Source organism: Anser cygnoides, chromosome 16 (genome assembly GCF_040182565.1).
Source record: "Anser cygnoides isolate HZ-2024a breed goose chromosome 16, Taihu_goose_T2T_genome, whole genome shotgun sequence".
Classification (NCBI taxonomy): Eukaryota; Metazoa; Chordata; class Aves; order Anseriformes; family Anatidae; genus Anser; species Anser cygnoides.
Genome location: NC_089888.1, coordinates 1468870 through 1490633, shown reverse-complemented (window position 1 = coordinate 1490633; position 21764 = coordinate 1468870). Strand labels below are relative to the sequence as shown.

At 60.5% G+C, this 21764-nt stretch overlaps 1 protein-coding gene across 1 annotated transcript; it reads right to left on the bottom strand.

Moving 5' to 3' along the window:
• Positions 1-15699: 15699 nt before the first annotated feature.
• On the bottom strand, positions 15700-21100 carry STK35 (serine/threonine kinase 35). Its single transcript, XM_066978308.1, has 2 exons — positions 20626-21100; positions 15700-16447 (listed from the first exon to the last, which is right to left on the bottom strand). Exons 1-2 carry the CDS (start codon positions 21083-21085, stop codon positions 15735-15737), a joined length of 1173 nt encoding a protein of 390 aa, XP_066834409.1. The 5' UTR covers positions 21086-21100; the 3' UTR covers positions 15700-15734.
• Between the last annotated feature and the right edge of the window lie 664 nt (positions 21101-21764).

Genomic DNA, 21764 nt, shown 5'->3' with positions numbered 1-21764 from the left:
TTTGGGTAGAAAGGGATTTTCCTGTTCTGCTTTGCTGAGGGACCCGTCTGGCCAGTCACCTCTGTTTTATTGCAGAGGAGAGACAGGCTCGTCTGGTTCATGGCAGTAAGCTCGATACCACGACCGGTGCTTTCATCAGCAAACTGGACAGGCGTCCTGCGTCTGAAGGTGCTTTCATACTCCCCGTGATTAAGTCTTTGGGTCAGGGCTTAGCCTTAATGCTGTCTTGGATGCTTAGCTGGTGCATCTCTGCTAAGCTTTTTTAATTGAATGATAGCCAGGATCCATAACCCCGGCCCTGAGCTTCTGCTCAAGCATTGAGCGAGGACACGATCTGTCATTTTAAGAAATCAATGCATCTTCTCAAGGCAGCCGGAGCTTACCATTTCATTTCACAGCTGCCAAGAGATTAACCATACAATTGTCAGGTGTGATTCTGTAACAGACATGGACGATAACAAATGTAAGTGAAAGAAGGTTGATATCCGTGCTTGGAAGAGGTTAACAGAAATCGCTTCTGTAAAAAGTATGCCAAGTTCCTGCAGGGAATGAATGCGCTGAGCTGCTCATGTCATCGATCCGAAACCTGCCATTTGGGCAACGTGTGCTCAGAACTGGACCCCGGCCTGGGCTGTCTGGGGCCTTGAAGACGTATGAAGAGTTGCACAGGGTCCATCTCACCTCGCCTCCTGCTCTAGGTGCCTGGGGAAGAGTTGAGGACAGGGCTTACGCTTTGTGTGCAATTCCCTCGGCACCCCCCCCCCCCCCGATCCAGTGATTTCTGAATATGTGAGGTTATCTTTGTATTTATGGCTCCCTGGGGACAGCACGCCTGCCTTTGAGGTGAGGGGGTCTATGGTGGGGTCGTACCTCAGAAGTGACCTGAAAAATACGGAGGTATAAGATGAAAGTATAGCACAACTGAGCCAAATGAAGTAGCTGAGCTTTTCAAACAGCAAAGGTGAAGTCCTGGGCTTAGCCAGGACTCTTCCTTTAGGCAGGGGTAGATGCCATCTGAGCACTTCCTATGAGCATGGTATGGTGCGAGATTGAAACTGGGTTTATTGCTGACGTCGTGCAGAGACTTCTACACTCAGTTTGCTTGTGATTCTCATAGTAACAAATGCTAACCTTCATCCCAAATTAGCATGGAGAAATGGAACTCTTTTGGTTGCTCCTATCCTAAACAGCTGGCCAGGTTTCTGTCTTGATGTTAGGAATATGAGCATAAACCTGCCAATAGTCTTCAAGCTGTAATTTTAATATTTTCAGTACCTTTACAGCAGGGATCAATTCAGCTGTAGGATTTTTTAGCACTCCATGAATTTATTTGAATTAATACAAATACAAATGTGTTTGAAGCAATCCCCCTTCTCATCAGCTGAGCTGTCACTGTAGAGGAGCTGACAGCTGTTGTCTGTCACGTTTGTCATTCTGCCCTGTCCTCCTGCCCACAGCATCAAAATAAAGAACTTGTTAGTCCTGTCTTTGAGATCAAGATATGAGCAGACAATTGATTTTCCTCCCTCTTCTCATTAGTGACTTCTGACACTTAATAAAACATATATTTCCACTCTCGGAGCAAGCAAAACACCCAGATAATGCCTGTCAGAGAGACCTGGGAGCTGGAATTCATCTTTATGGAAAATCAATAGCTGGAACAGAGAAATTGGCAGAATCCAAATTAAAAGTCGCCGGCAATTTCTGTCTTCATATTTCACATCTATTGCATTATGAAATAGTAATCTGCTGCAAAGGAAACCTCCGCAGGGACAGAGGGGACGGTGGGCTTCGTGACGAGGAGGTGCACGGTCTTCCTCTCTGCTTTCACACAGGGGTGGCCAGGTCTTGCTGGGTGAAGGTGGATGCCGGGGGCTGCCGGCGGCAATTTGGGCAGCACCTGCTGCGACGTGGCCCCTGTCCTGGGGACAGAGCTCCGATGCCAAGAGCCAAGAGCGTGTCTTTCAGAGCAGAGCTGCCTGCCAGCCGGCTGCTCCCAGCTTCTTCGAATCCCCTTATCACAAGGGTGTGACTGATTTACTCACTGCTCCCCCCCTAGTTTCGCTGGTGCCTCATATACCTGAAATAAATTATACATTCCAGCTATATTATGTCCCCAAATCGAAATCATCACCACGCACCAGCGAACGTGGTTTGCTCATCAGGTGATTCAGAAGGCTCACGGTGAGGAGGAGGAGAGCTGGAACCTGGGGGGAGAACCGCTCCTCGGGGATACAGGAGCCCCAGCTGGGCCAGGCCAGGAAGGAGCTAATTGTGCCCTCGAGGCACCAATTAGCTCCAGCTAATTGCACCCTCTGACAGCCCCTGGGAGGGAGCCCACAGATGTGGGGGAGGCCAATGGCCATGGCCTGTGCTGGAGCTGCGGGGAGCTGCTTGGTGGGTCTGGAGGCTGGTTTGGGGCAAAAATTTCCCTGGTCTGGACCAGCCCCGGCTCAGCGCTCAGCCATGAGATCTGCTGCAGGTAGGGCTGAGAGCCTGGGATTTCCTCGGGTAAGGAAGCCTTTGTCTCCTTGCTCTCATTTCCTCACTTAGTGGGTGGTGGTTGGGCAGGCTGGGCAGCTGTTCAGCTCCGAAGGGGAGTCCAGGGGCACGCAGACCCTCCTTTCTCCAGTTGTTCACTGATTAATGTTTTCTCATTAATCTAAGACCTCAGACACTTGTGGTGGACGTGAGGGATGAATGCTGGTCTGAGCTTCAGGCTACAGCGGAGGGTGGTTTGCAGATGATCTAGCTCGGGGCGATGGAGCGGGGTCATGGAGGCTCATTTGTCTTGCTGGAAGTTCATCAAAACCCCCTTTGGACATCCTTGCGCTGTGCTGCAGCTTGCAGAACAGCCATCCCTGAGCACGAGCTCGAGGCAGGCTGTCGTGTCCCAGATCCCACGGGATGGCCGGCGCTGGCAGGCTCGTGTGAGCCAAGAAGCATGCGTGCCCCTTTTTCCATGAAAATTTCACAAAGAAGCAGGACGTGGTTCTTCTGGAGAGGTGGCGTCCACGGCCCCGTGGAAAGTCCCTGCTTTCCCCAGGGCACGAAGCAGCCCTGCACTCGTCCTGCTGGGAACACGGTGCCCAGCACCTTTAATCCCAGCGGGCAAAGCACGGCGGGCAGAGCTGGAGCCCGTGTCATGAGATTTATCACCTGCCCAGCTTCCCGGGGCTCCCTTCCATCTCTCAGGGCTGGCACGTTAATCTGCAGCCCCGAAGTGCTGCGTAAATCAACCTAAAGCCTCCGCTCCCACAGAGTCCTTCAGGCTTCGCCCAGGGATGCTCACCCCGGGGGCTCATCCAGCCCTGCCGCTGGGCACGGGGACACGGCAGCTGCTTGGCAGCGGCACCGCGCAGCCGGGTCCTTGTGGCCGATCCACGGGGCCGGGGCGTTGCTCTGGGAATGCTGCAGGGCTCCGGCGGCAGGACGGCGGAGGTGAAGTCATGCCCATGTCAGCTCATCCATCTCCGCTGCTCACACGCTGGTCCCTGGGGAAGCGCGGGCTTTGGCAGCTCTAAGTGGGGTTGGAGGCGGATGTAATTCTGGAGAACAAGATTCCCTTGCAAAACCTTAACGACAAAAAAAAAATAAAAAAAATTAAAGTTCTCGGCTGAAAAGCTTGTTTAAAGATCCCTCTCTGGCAGAGGAAATAATGTCTTAATTCGCTCCCTCACTGCTCGCCTCCCAGCGCGTCTCTTTGCGAGTGCTTGGTCCTCAGGGGAGTGCAGGCCATTAATTCTGCCAGGAAACAAACTGCGGATGAGAAGTGGCTTTGTTTGTGGAGCTGAGACCAACCTGAAGTGGCTGCGTGCGAAGTGAAGTTGCTGCATGCAGTGAAGTCGGTGGTGTGGGGACGGGCAGGTGGGGCGGGGGCACCCTGCGCACCTCCACGAGTGTGCAGTGGGATGGGTGCCGGGCAGAAAATGCATTTGGTTTCCTGACCTGGCCATCTTTCTTTTCTGAAGCCTTGGCTTCGATCAGGAGGTGGTTTGGGCGATGTGCTCCCTCCCTGGGGCTGCCACGAGGGGTTTGTGCGGGAGGAAGGATGGGGGGGACGGGGTGGCTGTGGCCATCCCACTCACATCTGGGGCTTTGCTGCTCTTGTCCAAGCTGGTGCTGGGGAAGTGCTGCGGCTGATGGGACCAGAGGTACCTAACGAGGGCTGGTTAATTGCCATCCACAGCCCACCGGGGCTGCTCTGGCCCCGTGCTGAGCCTCCTGCACTTGTCCCGCAGCGGCACCGGAGGGTGCAGGACGAGGAGGCCCCAGCTCCGGGCGAGCTCAGCCATCCTCCTGCCAGAGTGCCCTCGCGTGTCATTGTCACCTCCTCCTGCGTGAAGAGCTCGGCGTGAGTCATCTCCCAGCTAAATGGAGTGTGTGGGCTCGCTGTAGCTTCAGGCTGTTCATCCTCTGCTTCCTGGAGCCTGACACGGGGTAAAGCAGCGATTCATCAGCGCGGGGACGTGGCGAGATGAATGTCCTGTGCCGCAGCACGGGCCTTGCTCCCCTCCTACCCGCGGGGCCAGCTGCTGGCTCTCGCGGCGGAGTGCTCCAGCGAGGAGCGCTGAAGTGCTCGCTGCTGGGGAGCTCAAGAGATCTTGAAAGAAATATGGACCTGTGCTTTGCGCGGCGTGACTTCACGCTCCAGCTCTAAAACAGCGCCAGAGCCTCTGCCGAGAGCAGGCTCTCGGAAAATGTTTCCAGCGCACGTGTCAAAGCGGGTCCGGGGAGAGGGGGAATGGTGGGGGCAGCATCTCGTGGATGAAATCCCTCGGGGGTGAGGTTGGTGCTTGCACAGACAGCATCAGGGGCTGCTGGTGGCCGTGGGGCCGTGGTGGCCGTAGGTTTTTTTACAGGTGCTTGTCCCACCCTGGCCCTGCTGCCTTCCTCCTGGCCGTGACCTTGGCCACGTGCGGCTCCTGCAGACGCACGTGTGCCCGCAGGGGATGGCTGGGGGCCGGGAGCTGCCAGGGTATTTTTTTTTTGTGTGCTATCAAGCAATTGAAGTGTCTTTGTGGAGTTTAGCAGCCCTCTTTTGCATATGAAATAGGTCTCCAGAGAGCAAATCCAGAGTGAAACATCTCTCCTGGTGACTGACACCAAACTCTGCTAATGATGTTAAAAGCTTTTTGGCTGTCGGCGGCGCGGTCGCCTGCTCCTGCAGCGCGGGGGCACACGTGCGGGCTGAGCCGGGCTCCCATCCCCGAGCTCCTGGGGACTTAAAACTTCGTCGCATTCGCAGGGGCTGAGGCATCAGCACCAGGGTGTGCAGGGGCCGTAGGGGACGCCACGGCTCCAGCCCCCAGGCGAGCGCATTGTGCCATGAGCCCCTGCCTGGAGGCTGGCACCATGGAGGGGCGCGGGGGCTGCCCTGCAGCGCTGGTGTCTCCTGGGACCAAAAGTCCCCCATGTGGGGGGCTCTTCTGGTGGGAAATGGGCCAGGTCCTCACTGCGCGAGGGGGGCTGCTTTGCTTAGAGACCGCTTTCACCTGGCACGTGCGGCAGAGAGGCAGAGCGGGCTTTTGTTTCCGATGAACTATTGTTCCAGGAAACAAAACAGCACAAAGCGGGGCCTTTTTGAGAGCTGCGCTCTGAAAGCAGCTGCTGAAGCTGCGCCCCTGGAAGGCCTCGTGCTCCTCGCCCAGCAGAGCTGCCCTTTGCTGCATGTGCACTTTTGTATAAGCAGCTCGCCCAGCGGCACCGGTGCTGTAGGTGGTAACCACTGCCAATGCTCCAGCCCCTTCCCCACGGGCAGGAAGGATGCTCTGGGGCAGGACCGGGGGGGCTCTGAGCACCCAGGGCTGTGCTCGTGGTGGGTGCCACGTGCAGACTGTGTCCTTCAGCCCCACGATTCCCCAGCTCCAGCCCCCCCAGCATCGCTCGGGCTGGGACCAACCAGCCCCACGACGGCCCCGCCAGGCTGAAAGCTTCCATTTTAGGTCCCTGTCGGTAGCAATTACAGAGCACAATGGTGATGGGCGAATGCAGGGAGCCTGTGGCCATGCTGCTGGCAGTGTTTAGGGGGAGCAGGAGGGGAGGACCGGCCCCAAGCACGTCTGGGCTCTGCAGCTGCCCTGGGTCATGCGGGGCCGTTACACAAGGGCTGGCAGGCGATGCTGCGTTGGCCCCGTGTGCTGGGGCACCCTGTGTCCCACATGGGCTCGGGGGTGGCCCCATGTCCTTGGCACTCAGGAAATCGCTGGCTGCCTTCCTCTGCACGAAGGCAGGTTTCTCGTCACCGCAGGACATGGCTCATCCTCCCTGCATCTCAAGTGGCTTGTGCATCTCAAGTGTTTGCACAAAGAGAGGCAGTACCTGTGGCTACTAAACCTCAGTTCTGTGGGGTGTTTTCCCTGTTGGGTTTGGGAGCCCCTTCTGGAGCTGGAGGCAGGCCGGGCAAGCGGCTGCTTGTCCTTTTTGGCTCCTGAGCTGCAGGGAAGCAGAGGGACAGGGGAAGATTTCTGCAGGCAGCGTGCAAGGAGTGGCCGAGCTCACCTGTCCAGCTGATCGCTGTGATGCTCGGTCACTTGGCCTAGTGGTGCCTGCAGTGAGAGCAGAGCTGCTCCCAACGTGGGGGTGAGGATAAATGGCCACAGCTGCCTTGGTTTAGTGCCCTAATCCCCCAGCTGGGACCGCTGGCTGAGCCCTTTGGGATGGAGCCCGTGACACTTCACAGTCCGAGGTGTCACCGTGCCAGGCCCAGCTGGCTTGGAAGGAGTCACCACGGCATCAAGGGGGATGTGTGATGGTGCCTCTGACAGTGCAAATGTTTTTTATACCTTCATGGACACAAGACACACAGGGATTTATTAAAGATCAGGCAGAGAAATGTTAATCCTGCTCTAGAAAAGGGAGAGGAGCACTAAACCTTAACCACTCGCTGTTGTCTTTTCATAGGGCATCAGAAAGCCTGGCTGCTGGCTCAGGAGGTCTCGGTGATCTGGCTAAAGGCACAGGAGATGTGTGCTGTTGTCTCCATACTCGGTTTCTATGCCATGGCGAGAATGCGAGGGGCTAGCTTGACACAGACGAGGACCTTAAAGCACGCTGCTCAGGGACTGAGGACAAACACACAAAACTCGTGTTTCAAGTTGTGTGTGGCTTTTCAACCCCATCAAATAGCTTTATTCACACAAACGTCTCTTAATTTACAAAGCCTCTGCCACTCATACACATCAGGGCATCCACAGTGTTCAAAGAACTTAAATAGAACATCTCATACCAACCCGAGTAAACCAAGTACAAAAAATATTTATATAAAGTTGTTCACACGTAGGTCCTAGATTACCAGCTTCTGTGCAAAAAAAAAAAAAAAAAATACAGATTCATTTGCTAACATCATTATCTTTAGTTGGGAGTCTGGGTTTAAGCCTTGTGCTCTCACCACCTCGGTGCAGGTCTGCAGGGGTCCCAGGGCAGGGCTAGGGCAGGCAGCCCCCACGCCCCCGGTGCACACAGCGCTGCTGGGGCCCCAGCACCTCCCTGGTGTGCCCAGGACCCGACTGCTGCAGAGCAGCTGGGTTCTGCTGGAGGAAGGAGCAGGAGACCCAGGGAGCTGCTGGGGAGGGGGCAGGCACCAGGACGGGGACACCAGGAGCCCCCGTACAGCCCCTGCGTGCTCCCGCGGCAGCTCAGCCTGAAAATCACCCTCGGAGTTCAAAGCCCCGGGGCAGACGGCAGAGAAACGGGCAAATCCGGCAAAATCTGCTTCGTTTCAACGCCAAGGCTGAAGCTGGCTGAAAGGAGGGGAGGCTGCTGGAGCTCTGAGGGGGGGGCTCCAGCAGGACCGGGCACAGCGCTCGCCCCAGACAGCCGCAGCACCAGGCTTTGGCACCGCGTGCCCCGGGTACCGAAGCAGAGCAGCAGCGTGCTTCCCGGCTCTCGCCACCCGTGGAAAGCCCAGGGAGAGGCGGCCCGGCGTGCCCCGTAAGCAACTGCCCCACGGGTTTGGCAGGCTTAAACCCAGACTCGGTACTGCATACAGAGAAGACACACAACGCGCGCGACGGAGGATTTCCACAAGGATGGTAACGCTTGTTTTAAGTCTTATTGCTCCAGAAAGGCTCCGGGAGCCTCTGATATGTGAAGGAGCTGGGTCCTGAGGAGTAAAGGAAGACCACAGGGGTAACTCTTATCTGTCACTAGCACCGCTGAACCTCGAACACAGCAGCACGGGGACAAGGGGGAGCTAATCTAACCCCTCTAGGCTAGAGCCACCGCTGCTCTCTCCTCCCCATGGACCGCAGCTGCCTGGGAGGTCCCACAACACCGGCGCCGTCGGCCTTGCTGCAGGCTGGTGCAGATAACGCGTTTCCCAATCCTCCTGAGGCTTGGCTTATCCCCCCCACCCACCCCTCTTGTAAACAGCAGTCAGAAGTAAACAGTTTCATACAATCACCCCCAGCACGGCTCCGGCTGGGCTCCACAAGCCTTGAGGGTGGTAAAGTTTGGGGAGAGGGCACTCGGCTCCCCCCCCGCCCCCCAAAAAAAGCAGCCCCCCCCCCCCCCCGGATGCTTGAAAGAGATGGAGATGGCCTGGCCCCGAGCTGGGCAACGTGCTGCAGGCTTAGTGTTGCTTTCCTTAGCTTGAGTTTTCCCAGCAGCGCAACCCGGTGCCAAAAGCATCCGCTGCAGGGGGAGCTCAGCCCGCAGGAGCCAGGCAGGAGGCGCCCGCCAGACCCGGCTAGGAAGGGCCGCCTCGACACCCCTCCGGCAGCACGCGCAGGTTTCAGCTGCTCCCAGCACAACCCTTGCTCTGGAGAACAAGAATTCGGTGTGGGCCGACGTACCTGGGAGGAGAGATGCTAGGAGCTGTAAACACAAGGCAGCTTCGTCTATCGTCTGGGGAGTCGAGCACGAACAGCAGCAAAATCATCAGGGAGAAACGCTTTTAGAAGGACAAACTAAACAGGGAAAACAGCCACGTTGGCCAAAGGCTAGCAGCCCTAGGACTCGTCCTCGGAAGTGTTTGCTAAATCCTAAGTAAGGCACTACGGTCTAGCTCACTAATGTCAAGCTGCTTTAAAAACACATCTGCAATGCAAAAGCTGAGGTGGAGACGTGTGGTTGGAAGGTGGCTTGAAGCTGCGAGGGCCAGGAGGGGCGACCTTCCAGAGGCTGCTCCGGGGCCCGCCAGGCCCCCCAGGGAGGAGCAGGGTGCTTGCACCCGGCTCGCAGCAGTGCTCCTGCAGGGCAGCCCCTCGCCTTCCGCCTCCTCCCCCTGCATTTCAGGCTTGCTCCCTGCACACGAGCCTCCTGCTGGGAAGCTCCCTTCTCCCGGCACGTAACGCCCAGCGAAGGGCCCTTCCAGCAGGGAAAAACCAAGACCTGTGAGCAGGGCGAGAGCTGAAGCCCCCCCCATGTCCACCAGCTCAAGCCAGGGTCAGGTTGTAACAGTCAGTAAGGAGCAAAAGCTCTGCTGGGTGGAGGAACGATGGGCCAGCGGGCAGGGCACTAACGCTGTACCTGCGAGCTAGGGGCTTCGGCTCTCGGCGTGGCTGCTGCAGGGTCTGCTGCTGGAGAACCAGGGCACACGGGGCTGGAGCCTGCCGGCGTCGCTTCCCTAAGGAGTTGGCCTCCCCGCAGCAATAGCCTCAGTGCTACGCCCAGTAACAGAGAGATGGAGGAAAAAAACCAGCCCTGTCCTCCTCCTTCCCTACTTAGCTCTGCCTTAGCCCACAGGGAACCGGTTCCTTTTCCGTTTGTTCCCAGGAGGTCAGTAAAACACACCGGTCGCTACACGGAGGTGCCCGCTCCCCAGACGGGTGCCGGCTGATTTAGGCTGCTAGGAAGCATTTTTAGTTGGCTCTGACCCTGCAGGATGGAGAAGAGGTGGTAGAGCTGGTGCTGTACATTGCATTTACAGTGAGCAAAGTCTAAAGACCATCGAGACGGGGTCAGCCCCGGAACGTTATTAGTGTCGCTCTAAACACAGGCAGGGAGATGGAGTGCTGACTGCTCAGCCTGAGGTTCCCATCTCCCTGAGCTGTACTGAACTGTAACCAAGTGACCAGAACTAAACAGCAGCATTGCCTTTACTTTCTGGAGATAGTTACCTCGCATGAAGAAGTGTTCTGCAGGAGGCTAGAATCCAGCCCGCGAGCCATTTAGGCCAAACCTCTTCTCCCAAGCGTTGTTCCTCACAACCGAAGTTTGGCAGTAAATGGTTCAGAGCAGTGGATTGCTTTCTGTTTCTCTCGTAGGCAGACAATGTCCGCCTGAAAACGTACCCGGGGGCTCCCCGTTACCCTCTGTCTAGAAGGACTGTCCACACCAAACGCCAGTGGTGAAATCCAGCTGGAGGAGAACAGGCAGGGCCAGACCTCCCTTCCCGAGCAACTCTCCAGCTCGTTTATGCTACTCTATCCTAACGTCAACTGCCTACAGCCCGAGCAGCGTGAAGCCGCGTGGCTATGACCTCATTTTACTGCTTGCAATACCCAGCTCAAGAGACTCACCTTTCCTAAAGCATTGCAGTCCCAGTGCAAACCCAGCGATTGCCTCACTCCTGCTTCCCGAGGAGGAAGCGAGAGCTTTAAACCCCAAACCGTGCCCAGCTGGGCTCAGTGCTCGTGCCTGGCAGCACGCCTCGCTGCTGGGCTGCTGATTGCCACGTCCTTACGGCACCAGATCTCGATTAACATCTACTGAGTCAAACTGCAGCACGGGGGAACATGGGGAGGGCTGGGCAGGGGCAGCTCTGCTCTCTGGGTCTCGTTCAGGAGTAGTGAGCACGGTAATTGCCCAGCCCGTGCTCTTCTGCAGGCCCCTGCAGCCCTCCCCGCAGCCCCGAAACACCTCTTCCCAACAAAAAGTAACACCCGAAAAATTCACATTGCCAGAGATCCTGCAGACCAGGGATCTTCCGCGTCGTCTTCTTCCCTTATCTTTGACATCCCTCGTTGCACGTAAATAATGGAGATTACGGGTCCCTGGTAAACAAACCTGCAAGAAAAAACAAGAAAGGAGAAAGAGTGACCAGGTGTGTCAGTTTTGGTGACCAGGTACGTCAGCGGTTCTGTCCCAGTCACCGTGTTGTGGCTGAGCACGACGCCCTGCAGCCTGACCCAGGCAGGGACAGGGAGCAGAATCACCAGGAACCAATGACTTTAACAACAAAGCTGCACTGGAGGAAGGTGATGGGATAACTGGGCTGCTGCTGGAGTCACCCAGCTGGGTGGAAGGGCAGAGGGCATCGCTGCTGAGAGCTCCGTGTCTCTTTACCTTGCAGAGCTTTTGTTACTGGTCCAGCCCTGCTGCTGGGGTCAAGCCTCAGTTTGTGGTCATTTTTTCCTCGTTTTTTTTTCTTAGAAGTGACTCAGACAGCCCCGCATGGAGCAGGCATCCCGCTGCCCCGAGATTGGGGGCCAGCACGGCCCCATCCCGTGGGGCTGGTGGTGACAGCCCTGCTGCCACGAGGCCGGGCACTCGGGGTGACAGCGCCCGTCCTTGAGGGCCCACGTGGGGTGCTGCTGAGAAAGGCGGAACACGCCGTGACTTCGGAGCTGCTCTGAGCCTCTCGCCCTGTGCGTCAGCAGCAGCTCGGGCTCTCAAGTGGCTCTGCAAGAGGCCGTCGAAATCCGTTTCAGCGCGACCGAGAGCCGAGCAGGACGGGCACGCAGCGCTGCCCGCCAGGATGCTCGCTGCCTGGGTCTGGGGGAAGCAGCAGGGGACAGAGGGCAGCAGCCGCCTTCCCCCAGTTTAACCCCACAAACCTCAGACCAAGGGGAGCGCAGTGCTTTGCACCACGTGCCGCACACGGGGGTGATTTTCCTGCAGTTCAGGTCCCCGTCCCGTGGGGGACACCAGCGCGGGGGGCACGGCCAGGTCCCCGCCGGCACTGGGACAAACGGAGCAGCAGGAGGGGGCTGCCGAAACAAAACCGCTGCTGCCCAGCAAACTGCTCAAATCCCTCAGTCCTGGGAAATCTGAAAGAAACCCACACCTCAGGGCAGGTTTGTTTTAAAGGACGAGGCTGCCTCCACCGCTCGGAGCAGGGACCAGGGCCATGTGCGCGCTGCTTTTCGGGGGAGGCTGCCTGAAAACGCCACCTCTGTGGGCTGCGGTGAGAAAAAAGCCTTTTCTGCCTAACAAGGCAGGCTTGCGAGCGGCACCGGGACGTCAGGGCAGGGGCGATCGTGCGAGGAATTTTCTGGAAGGTTCCTCCCGGGGTACAGCTTCATCAGCAAGCAGGGCAGCGCTGCTGTTCGTGTTCCCCGGAGCAGCTTCAGGAAGCTCCTTGTCTGAGCAGCCCCGAGCTCGCAGCTCGGCGGCAGGAGAGCTCACCACATTGACGCACGTTGTTTCTGGGGCTTGCTGGAGAGCTTTTAATCCCTCCACTGACGCCACTTGCGGTTTTAATCAGCTCGAACGTTCACCCGGCATCAGCAGGATGTGACCAACAGCCCGGAGTCCTCACCCAGCACCTGACGAGGACGACACTGACCCGCAGATCACGGCGGGCAGGAGGTGGCAACGCGGTCCTCGTGGGAGCGGAGGGCCTCAGCCAAGGGAGAAGAGAGCCCAGCACCTGCAGACGAGACCTCCCCACCGACAGCTCACGGCCGGAGACGTTTGTGGTCTGCCCCACATCCCTGCCCTGCAGACACGGAGCCCTGCAGACGTGCTCAGTGGGGAGAGGAGGCACCGCACGCGGCAGCCTGTTCAGTACCAGCCCAGCTGCACTTTGAAACGTGAATGGGAGAAAAACCACGAGTGCCAACAGTTGCTTCGGCTGACGCTGGAGCGATAAAGGAGGTGGCAGCGGAGCGGGGCAGTTTTGGCTGCCCTTTCCTGCACCTTCCTGCTGAGCACAGCACCTCTGAACCACTCCGCACGCACAGATCCCTGCCTCCCGCCCCAAAATCAGACCTATTTCACCCACGGCGCAAACACCATGCAGTCTGATTTACCACGAGATGCTGCCTCCCACACTGAGCAATGCCACCGCGGCTGGACATCTTATGGGAAGGGAGGGTGGCCAGGGGGCCGTGGGGCCCGAGGAAGGCAACAGAGCCACCAGGCAGAGCAGGACAAGCCGAGATCCGGCTGCTTTACAACTTTCTGACTTAGGGGAAGCCTTCCCGTATCAGCAAGGAGGGTGAAATACTGCTTAAACTGCGCTGGGGCTGGGCTATCACACAGCAATCAAGAGACCATCAGCAGGTACCCAACACAATCCAACCGCTAATTGCACTAGATCGGCACCCTTTGCCCCAAAGGCATGTTTTTGGAACAGCAAAGTCTGGCTTTTACATAACCCCCTGCCGCAGGGGATGGGGAAGCAGTTTGGGTAAGGGAAGAACCGCTTTTCCCCAGGGGATGCTGCCCACCTCTGCAGGACCCGCTGCTCCGGGGCCACGGGGAATTGCTGGCGAGGATGGCACGGTGATAAGCAGGTGATAAGCAGGCTCGTCTCCACCCTGGCATTCAGCTGAAACCACGCCAGAAACACTTTTCCTGGCCGGGAACTGAATTTAATGCCTGCGTTTTGGAAGGGTACCAGAGTACAGAGCCTGCTGACTGGCAGCACCTGTACCAGAAGGAAAAGCAGAGCTGCCGGGACGTGAAGCACAAAGAGGTCAGCGGCATAGCACAGGATAAGCGAAAATCTGATTGCCAGGATCAGGGTTACAGTTTTCCAGGTTATGACGTGAACCGAGCCTGAGCAGGGTCCCGGGGAAGGGGAACTGACTGCACGTCCCTACGCCCCGCGCCCAAGTGTCACAGCCTAGCGGGAGGAGGTTACTTGAGTTTCCCGGTCAGCTTAAATTACCTGGGAGCAGAATTCAGGCCCTGCCCTAAATCCCGATTTTAAGCTTCTCAAGCGGGCTTCCGATTTGAGATTTTGCATGAAATAAAAGCTCCGCGCGGCCAGAGCTAGCCTGCTTCGAGCACACCCGGACACGACGCGTTAAAAAAAGTCCTCCGGGAGAGCACGCTGACTGCTCTGCCGCCCCATGAACGAAGCAGGGGGACGCTCCCCGCCGTGCCGCGTGAGGCCGTGGGTGCGCAGGGCCATACGGCCGGGCCCCTATCTGGGCCACGCTGCGTTGTATAAGCGCGGCATCTCCACTGCAGCTGCGTCACCGGCAGACAATCGGTGCAGGCTCACGGCGGATGGAGGGAGGCGGCGGCGGGGGGGGGGGGGGAGGTTGGATGGCTGGGAAAGCAGCTGGGTTTTATGCAAACAGCCCCGGGGTAGGACTGTCCCCTGCGTGTTTGTTATCCCTGCGTGTCCTATTCTGCAGATAGGCGCAGGATGAGCTCTCCCCGGAGGGCACGGGCTGGTTGCATAACTCAGCATCGTGTCAGCAACGCGCGCGGCGCGCGAGCAGATGGCAGCGGCGAGCCCCAGCCCTGGCCACGCAGCAGCGGCTCCCAGCAGCAAGGAGAAATGCCTCCTCCCTCGCTCCGGGGCACGAGGTGGGGAGCTCTGCCCTGGCCCCGGGGGGTTCTTTACGCCCTCCTGAAGGGCTCACGTTTCCGCAGACTCGCTCCCCAGCCCTGACCCGCAGCCCATGCTCGCCCCAGGACCAGCGCCGAGCCCCAGCCCCTGGCAGAAGTTGTCAGGTCACATCAATTATTTGCGCAGGAGAGCTTAAGGGAGCCAAAGTATTTTGTGCCAGGAATGCGGAGGAGACGGTTCGTGGATCGGTTTGGACAAACCAGCAGTGACAGCACCAGACCTACCCAGTGGGGTTTTCCACTGCTGCGTTCCTGCCTCTTTGGGGGGGGGCGCATCAAACACTTGCTCTGCGCACACAGAGAGTTTGGGAGCCCCCCAGGGTGCCAGGAGCTGGGTAAGTCCCAGGAGCCCCTGTCCCCAAGGGGTACATCCATGAGGCTGGCTTCTGGAGCCCCGCAGGGAGGGCAGGGAGCCACCGAGGGACGCTGGAGACAGCACAGAACCTCTCTGGTCCCTCTGCAGGGCGGTGTGAGCAGGCAGGGCACGACTGGCACAGTGTCCTACATGAGCTGGGGAGCGCTCAGGTGAGCTGCAAGGAGGTTTTTGAGCAGCACCTGCCCAAGGGTCCTTCCCTTCCCCGTTGCACCCCGCAGCGAACGGCACGCGGCCATCGATCTCAAGGCTGCCAGCCAGGGGTTCGCTGGCTACAGCGGCGGTGTTGGCTCTTTGCTCTCTCGTATTTGGGGCTTACTTTGATCCAGTGGGATCTGCTTGGTGTCCGGGTAAGGGCTGGGGAGGTGCCGTGCCAGCACCTGACGCAGGCGGGCTCTTCACAAGTGAGCAGCACTACGCAGCTCCACAGCAGCTCGTGAGAGACCAGGGCTGGAAAAACGTCATCCTCGCCCCTTGTGATCTGTGATTTTTTTTTGATTTCATCGAAGCGTTTGGCCTGGAGAACCCCTAACAACAGCACGTACCCAAAGCTGGTGTCAGGGGGTGCTCACGCGTCTCCCCACCACAAACCTGGCCAGGCCCCATGGAGCAGGGCTCCTGGCAGCCCCCGGGGCTTCGGGCTGCACCGGGACATGCAGCTGCTAATTCTGCTTCCCACCTCTGCTTTATTTCTGCAATAGAATAGGTGGAAAAAGAGCCCTCAGAAACAGCGCTCTGATGAGTCACTGCAGAAATAGCTTTGGGAACATAAAAAGACTCCATTGTGTCACTACAAAGTGCGTTAGCGGGCTGGTACAGCGGACGGAATAACATAAAAACGGCCGATCACTTACCCAGCTGCACAGCACAGCGGTGCCCTGCCCTGAATTTAAGCAGCACACGTAACCTGGTCCATCCTGGTTTCAAGCTCAAAGGCATCAGGTCGATCCTGCGGGTTAGCAGCCAACATGTCTTTCAGGAGCTGCTTGATCCCCTCAGACATGGAAGTCCTGCGTTTCTGAGGGATGTGCAGCTCCATCTTTGGGTTTTCTAGCAGCGCTTCCCCAACGGGCACGATCTCAGTCCCCTGCTTGACGTAGGTCCCCAGCAGCTCCTTCTTGGTCTCAGCATCGATGAAAGTTATCCTCTCGATCATGGCCCAGATGATGATGCCGAGGGCAAAGATGTCAGCCTTGGCCGTGTAGTGTCCCTCCCAGACCTCGGGGGCCATGTAGAAGTCGGAGCCGCAAGCCGAGGACAGCCAGTACTTGTTCACATTCACGTTTTTGTTCTCGTTGCCGCCCTTCTTGCCCCGAGCCGTGAGACCGGCGCACACCTTGCTGAGCCCGAAGTCGGCCACCTTGAGAACCGGGGCGCCGGATTTCTCGGTGATGAGGATGTTGTCCGGCTTCAGGTCCCGATGGACGATGTGGTTCTTGTGCAGGAAGGCGATGGCGCTGGTCAGCTGCAGCATGAAGCTCCTGTTCGTGGCCGGGTCGGGCCGTCGCGACAGCACGTACTGGTTGAGGTCTCCCCCCTCGCAGAACTCCATCACGAACCAGAGGTAGCACGGCTCCTCCGCGTAGCCCAGGATCCTCTCACCTTACCGAAAGGGGAAAAAAAATAAATAAATAAACAAGAGTTGGTTTTTCAGGAACATTACAAAGCACCCAGGCCAGCTCAGCAAGGCACAGGCACGGTTCACGCAGTCAGGGCGCCAGGAACTTGCCATGGGGCGATTCCCTCCGGGCTCCGAAAGCCGAAGCAGCCCAGGAGGAAAGGCACAAGGGGGGGGGGGGGGTTCAGTGGTGAGTCTACGGGAAAACCAGCTCCAGGTGGACGCCAGCTCCACCACCGAGCCCTGCAGCAGCAGGCAGAGGCTGCCCATAGCCTTAAGCTTTATTGGTGAGACTGCCACGGGGCAGTAAATCACCCCCGAGCGCTGCCAGCCAAGCTGTGCTACGCGGAGGCACGCCGGTGTCACGGCCCTGCTGGCAGCTCTCGGGCTGGAAGGGTGACTGGGAGCACTGGGTTTGTGCTCGGGGAGCTCGGCCACCTTATCTGGTGCTGGTTAAGTGTCAGCGAGGCTTTACAGAGGAAACCGGAGGCTCAAGCAGACAACAGTGCTTAAGTGCCATCTCAGCCATGCTTACGGGTACGCCCGCTGCCCTGCTGATCGGTGCCACCACTATTTAGCGCGGCCCCACCAGCTTCTTCCTTCACCAGACCTCTCTCTGAGCCAGCCAGCTGCTGGCGCTGCCATTTCAGATGCAGCCACGGCCTCGCTTTGCTCCAGGAATTGGTTTTCCCTCGAGGACCACGGGGAGAAGCAGGAGGACGCCGCTCGCCTCTGCCACAGCGAGCACAGCCCGGACAAACGTGTCCAGAAGCCAGTTAGCTAACCCCACCCGCCTGACAAAGTGGTGTTGTGGGTTTTTTTCCCTTTTTTTTTTTTTAAGCAAAGCCCTAGAGACGATTTGGGAAAGCCACCTTCCGGCAGCAGGTAAAGCCAAGGACTACCAGGGCCACCAGCCCCGGGCTCTCCGGCACCCGGGCGCGCAGCGGTCAGTGGTGGGAGCGGGTGGGAATCGGGGTTATTTGCACAAACAGTCTGTAGCCATGGCTACTGCCATGGAGATGAAACACGGCACAACACGAGGGGTTGGCTGCACCTCCCTGCCCCTCGGCAGGGCCCAGGGGTAGGGCTGGGGGAGCATCGGGGGGGTGGGGGCGCGGCGCTGGGGCACCTGCAGGCGGTGGGTGAGGAGGCCTGCATGGTGAGGAGCAGCAAAGGACAGCTCGGATGTGCAGGACAGAAATCTGCAGCTCCTCCGGAGCGAGGACATGCCAGCAGGGAGCCGAGGCAGAAGCTGCTCAGCCCAGCTCACGCCCGGGGGCTGCCGAACCCCAGCAGCGGGGCACGGAGCTCAGCCTCCCAGGGGACGAGGCTCCATCACCAGCTCACCAACAGCGGGGGCCCCCCCGGCGCCAACAAGCTGAGGCTTGGCGTTAGAACGAAGGCTCCGAGTTAAAACCTGGCCCCCGACCCTCTGCAGGCGCAGGGAGGACGCCGCTGACCCGGTGGTAGCTGCGAGCACGGCGCGCTTCGCTTTGGGTGGAGCGCTGCTGGGAGAGGCTAAAGCCAAGAGCAATATTTCCTCGTTTTCTTCCTATAATCTGAAAGTGTTTTAGCTGTTAAATCATCTTCCTGCCTTCAAAACAAACAGCCTTAAACGTAAAGAGCCGGCAAGGCGCTTCCGAAAGATGAGATTTTTTTTTTTTTTTTAAGCCACTCAGGCTGCCAAGAGCTAAAGGGATGCAGGAGAGGCCAGACCCGGTCCTCCGAGCACCTCCTCACCAGGCCCTGCGCTGCCGGCCCCAGTCGTGTGCCAACCCCTCCATCCCCGCAGCCCGCCCGGGGAGCTCGTTACCGGCTCGCTGACTTGCCCGGCATCGCCGGGAGCAGCCTAAGGACAGCAGAAGCAGCATCCCACTGCCTCCGAGTCCCCTCTGAGCAAAGAGGCTGCGCTGGGGAGAAGTATCAGCGGCGCGAAGCCGGGTGCTTGGACCCACGGGTGATGCCCGGGCACCCACGAGCACGGCGCTGGGTTGGTGGCTCGGAAAAAAGGGGCGCTAGGAAGCAACCCCCTGCCCCTGCTCCCCGAGAGGGGCAGCTCTGCCCGTCACCACCGTGGGTCAGGAGCGACAAGAGGGGCACGCAGCCACGCACAAGCCCCGGAGGCGCGCACACGTCGGGGCACCGAGCACACCGCTCACGTACACGCCTCCCCTCGAGGCTTCCTTGTGCATCCTGCCCAAAAGGAGATGCAGAATAATAAATTTGAAACGACGACGCCCTGGCACAGCCCGGCGTCCTGGCAGTTATGCTCCCGATTCAGAGTAATCCCCCCCCCCCCCACCTCTCCCCGCGCCTGGCACGGCATCTGTGCAGCCCGTAAATAGCCGCGCTGCGGTCGTGCCGAGCGGCACGGCCACGCGCCGGCACCTCAGGGACGGAGCTCAGCGGCCCACCTAAGCTCTGGTGTTAAAAAAATAAATAAAAAAATAAAAATATTTATCAGCACGGCATCGAACCCGGGGCTGGGGGAGGCAGCAGGGCCAGGGCGGGCAGAGATCTCCGCATGGGAGATCCCTGCGTGGAGCTTTCCCCGCTGCAGCTTGGGCACCCCAAACGCAGGGGGCTGCTCGGCGACGTGGAAAATCAGAAAAATCAGTCCCTGCCCTTCTGCAGGCCGCTGCCTCGAGTGGTTGAGCACAGGGGGGGGAAGGAGGGAGGCCAGCATCGGGGCCGCGTGGGGATGGCCACACAGGTCCAGGCATGTCCCCGTGGGTTCGGGAGCTGCCGATCTGCTCGGGGAACGGCCCTGCAGCCTTCCACAGGGGTCTGGAGGAGAAAGTCTGCGTGGGTGCGGGGCAGGCACGGGGAGACCCAGCTCCCCGAGGGGCGCGGGGCGGGGGGGTCCCGGCACCTCGCGGACCTTTGGGGAGGTGTCGGGGGGAGCTGGCTGTGGCCGGGGGGTGCTCGGAGGAGCCGGAGCTCTGGTGTTTTTCCACATCTCCAGCTCACGTTGGCCAAGCCGGGCCTGACAGGCAGCCAAGGGAGCAGAGGGAGGGAGCGTCTGGGGGATGTCACCAGCACAGCAGCCGTCGGCTGCGGCAGGAGGGGACCCCGACAGCTCCGTGGTGCTGGGAGGGACCCCGGGGGAAGGTGGGGGTGCCAGCCCAGGTCACGGGCACACCTCTGCCCCCGTACTTGCTGGTGGGGGGGGGGAACTGGGGACAGGGGAGCACAAAAAATAGCCTCAAAACTGTAAGAGCCCAAACGGAGCACCCAGAGGGGCTGCAGCCTTGGGGTGCTCGGGGATGGGACCATGCGTAGGGAAGGTCCCCAAGGGTGCGTACAGGCTGTGGGGGGTGTCAGCGCTGCGGGGGGGGCGCAGAGGGCACAGCAGCTGGAGGTGGGGGTGTGATGGAGAAGGCACGCGCAGGACAGGGGCACAGGGAAGGGCTGAGGGCAGCACACGGGGACGTCCCCAGGGTGCACCCGAGCCTGGGGGTAACAACAAGGGGTCCCCTGGGAGGGGGGCACAGGGCTGGGGGGGCTGCAGGGGGAGGGAGAGGGGTCCCTGGGTGCTGCACAAGGAGGAAGGGGGCAGAGGGGAGGGGACAGGGGGGGCAGCAGAGGGGCCAGGAGAGGTGACAGAGGGCTGGGTGCGTGCTGGGTCCCATGGGGGTGATCGGGGAGGGTGTCAGCGGGGGGGGGGGCACAGCTTTTGGGGGGGACTGAGACAAGCAGGGGTGCGCTGGGGTGAGCTGGGGTTATATGGGAAGGGCAGCGAGGTGAATAAAGAGGAGGGGAGCTAAGGGGGGGGGGTTGGGCTGCTCCCTGAGGGGAGAGGGCACGGGGTGGGGGGGATCAGAGCAAGGTCTGGGGCCTCCATGGAGGGGACTGGGGGTCTGGGGGGGGTCCAGGGAGCTCAGAGGTAGGGGGGGCAGGAAGGAAGGAGGCCGGGGGGGGCTGGGGGGACTCGGGGGTGCCCCGGGGGGGCCATGACGGTACCGGGAGTGTGGTGCCGGTACCGGGGTGGTCCGAGGGTGCAGTGTCGGTACCGGGGGTGCCCCGGGGCTGGGGTGCTGCTACCGGGGGGGCCCTGGGGGGGCCGTGCAGGTACCGGGGAGGCCCAGGGGGTGCCGTGCCTGTACCGGGGGGGCCGTGCCGGTACCGGGGGGGGGTCGTGGGGGTCCGGAGCCGGGTGTACCTTTGAGGGAGGTCTCGACGAGGCGCAGGTAGAGCTGGCTGCGCTTGTTGCCGTGGCTCATGCGCTGCCCCAGGCCGTGCCGCTGCAGCACGCACTCCTCGAAGCGCACCACGTTGGGGTGCTGCCGCCGCAGGCTGGTGAGCGCCCAGAACTCGGCCAGCGCCAGCTCCACGTTCTCGGGGGCGTCGCAGCGGATCCGCTTCACGGCCAACCGGGCGCCGCCGCGGCCCGACACCGCCTCGTACACCACGCCGTACGCCCCGCGGCCGATCTCGGCCAGCAGCCGGTACCGCGGGGCCCCACCGCCACCGGCACCACCACCGCCACCGGTACCGGCCCCGGCACCTCCCGGCCCCGGCCCCGCCGCCGTCGCCGCCGCCGCCATGGCCCCGCGCCGAGCCGCCCGCCGCCGCCGCGCCGCCCTTTGTGTCCCTCGGCGGCCACCGTCCGCCGTCTCCATGGCGACGCCGCCGGGTGGGAGGGGGGCGGTGGGGGGGGGGTGCCGCGCGCTCGCCCCCCGCCCGCCCGGGGAGCGCCGCGCGCGCGCTCGGGCGAGGGGGGCACGCGCCGCCGCCGCCGCCGCCGCGACGGAGGGCGGAAAAGCGCGCCCTGCCTGCCCCTTTAAGCGGGCGGCCAATCGGCGCGCCGCGGGGCGAACCACTGCCGGGCCGCGGGGGGGGGCGGGGGGGGAGAGGCTTGGAGAGGGGTCCCCGCCGTAACCGGGAGGGGATCGGTGGGGGAGGTCGGGGTTTGTGGAGGCGGTTAAGGACCGGACGATGTCCCGACGGGGGGGTTTAGGGCGGTGGGAGGGGCAGGGTGGGGGCAGGCCCGCTCGTCCCCCCCCCCCGGAGGGTTGGTACGGGCCGGGCCGGTGTAAACAGAGAGGGAGGGGGCGGGGCTTGGCTGCGGGGAGGGGCGGGGCTGCGCGCCGTGACGTCACCGGCGCGTGCCGCCGGGAGGGGCGGGGCCGGGCACCGGGCACCGGGCACCGGGCACCGGGCACCGGGCACCGGGCACCGGGCACCGGGCACCGGGCACCGGGCACGGCGGCTCCCGGAGCGGCTCCCCCCGGCCCCAGCCCCGGTCCCAGCCCGTTAAGGTCCCTCAGCCGCCGCCCCCCCCCCGTCCCGGTTAACGGA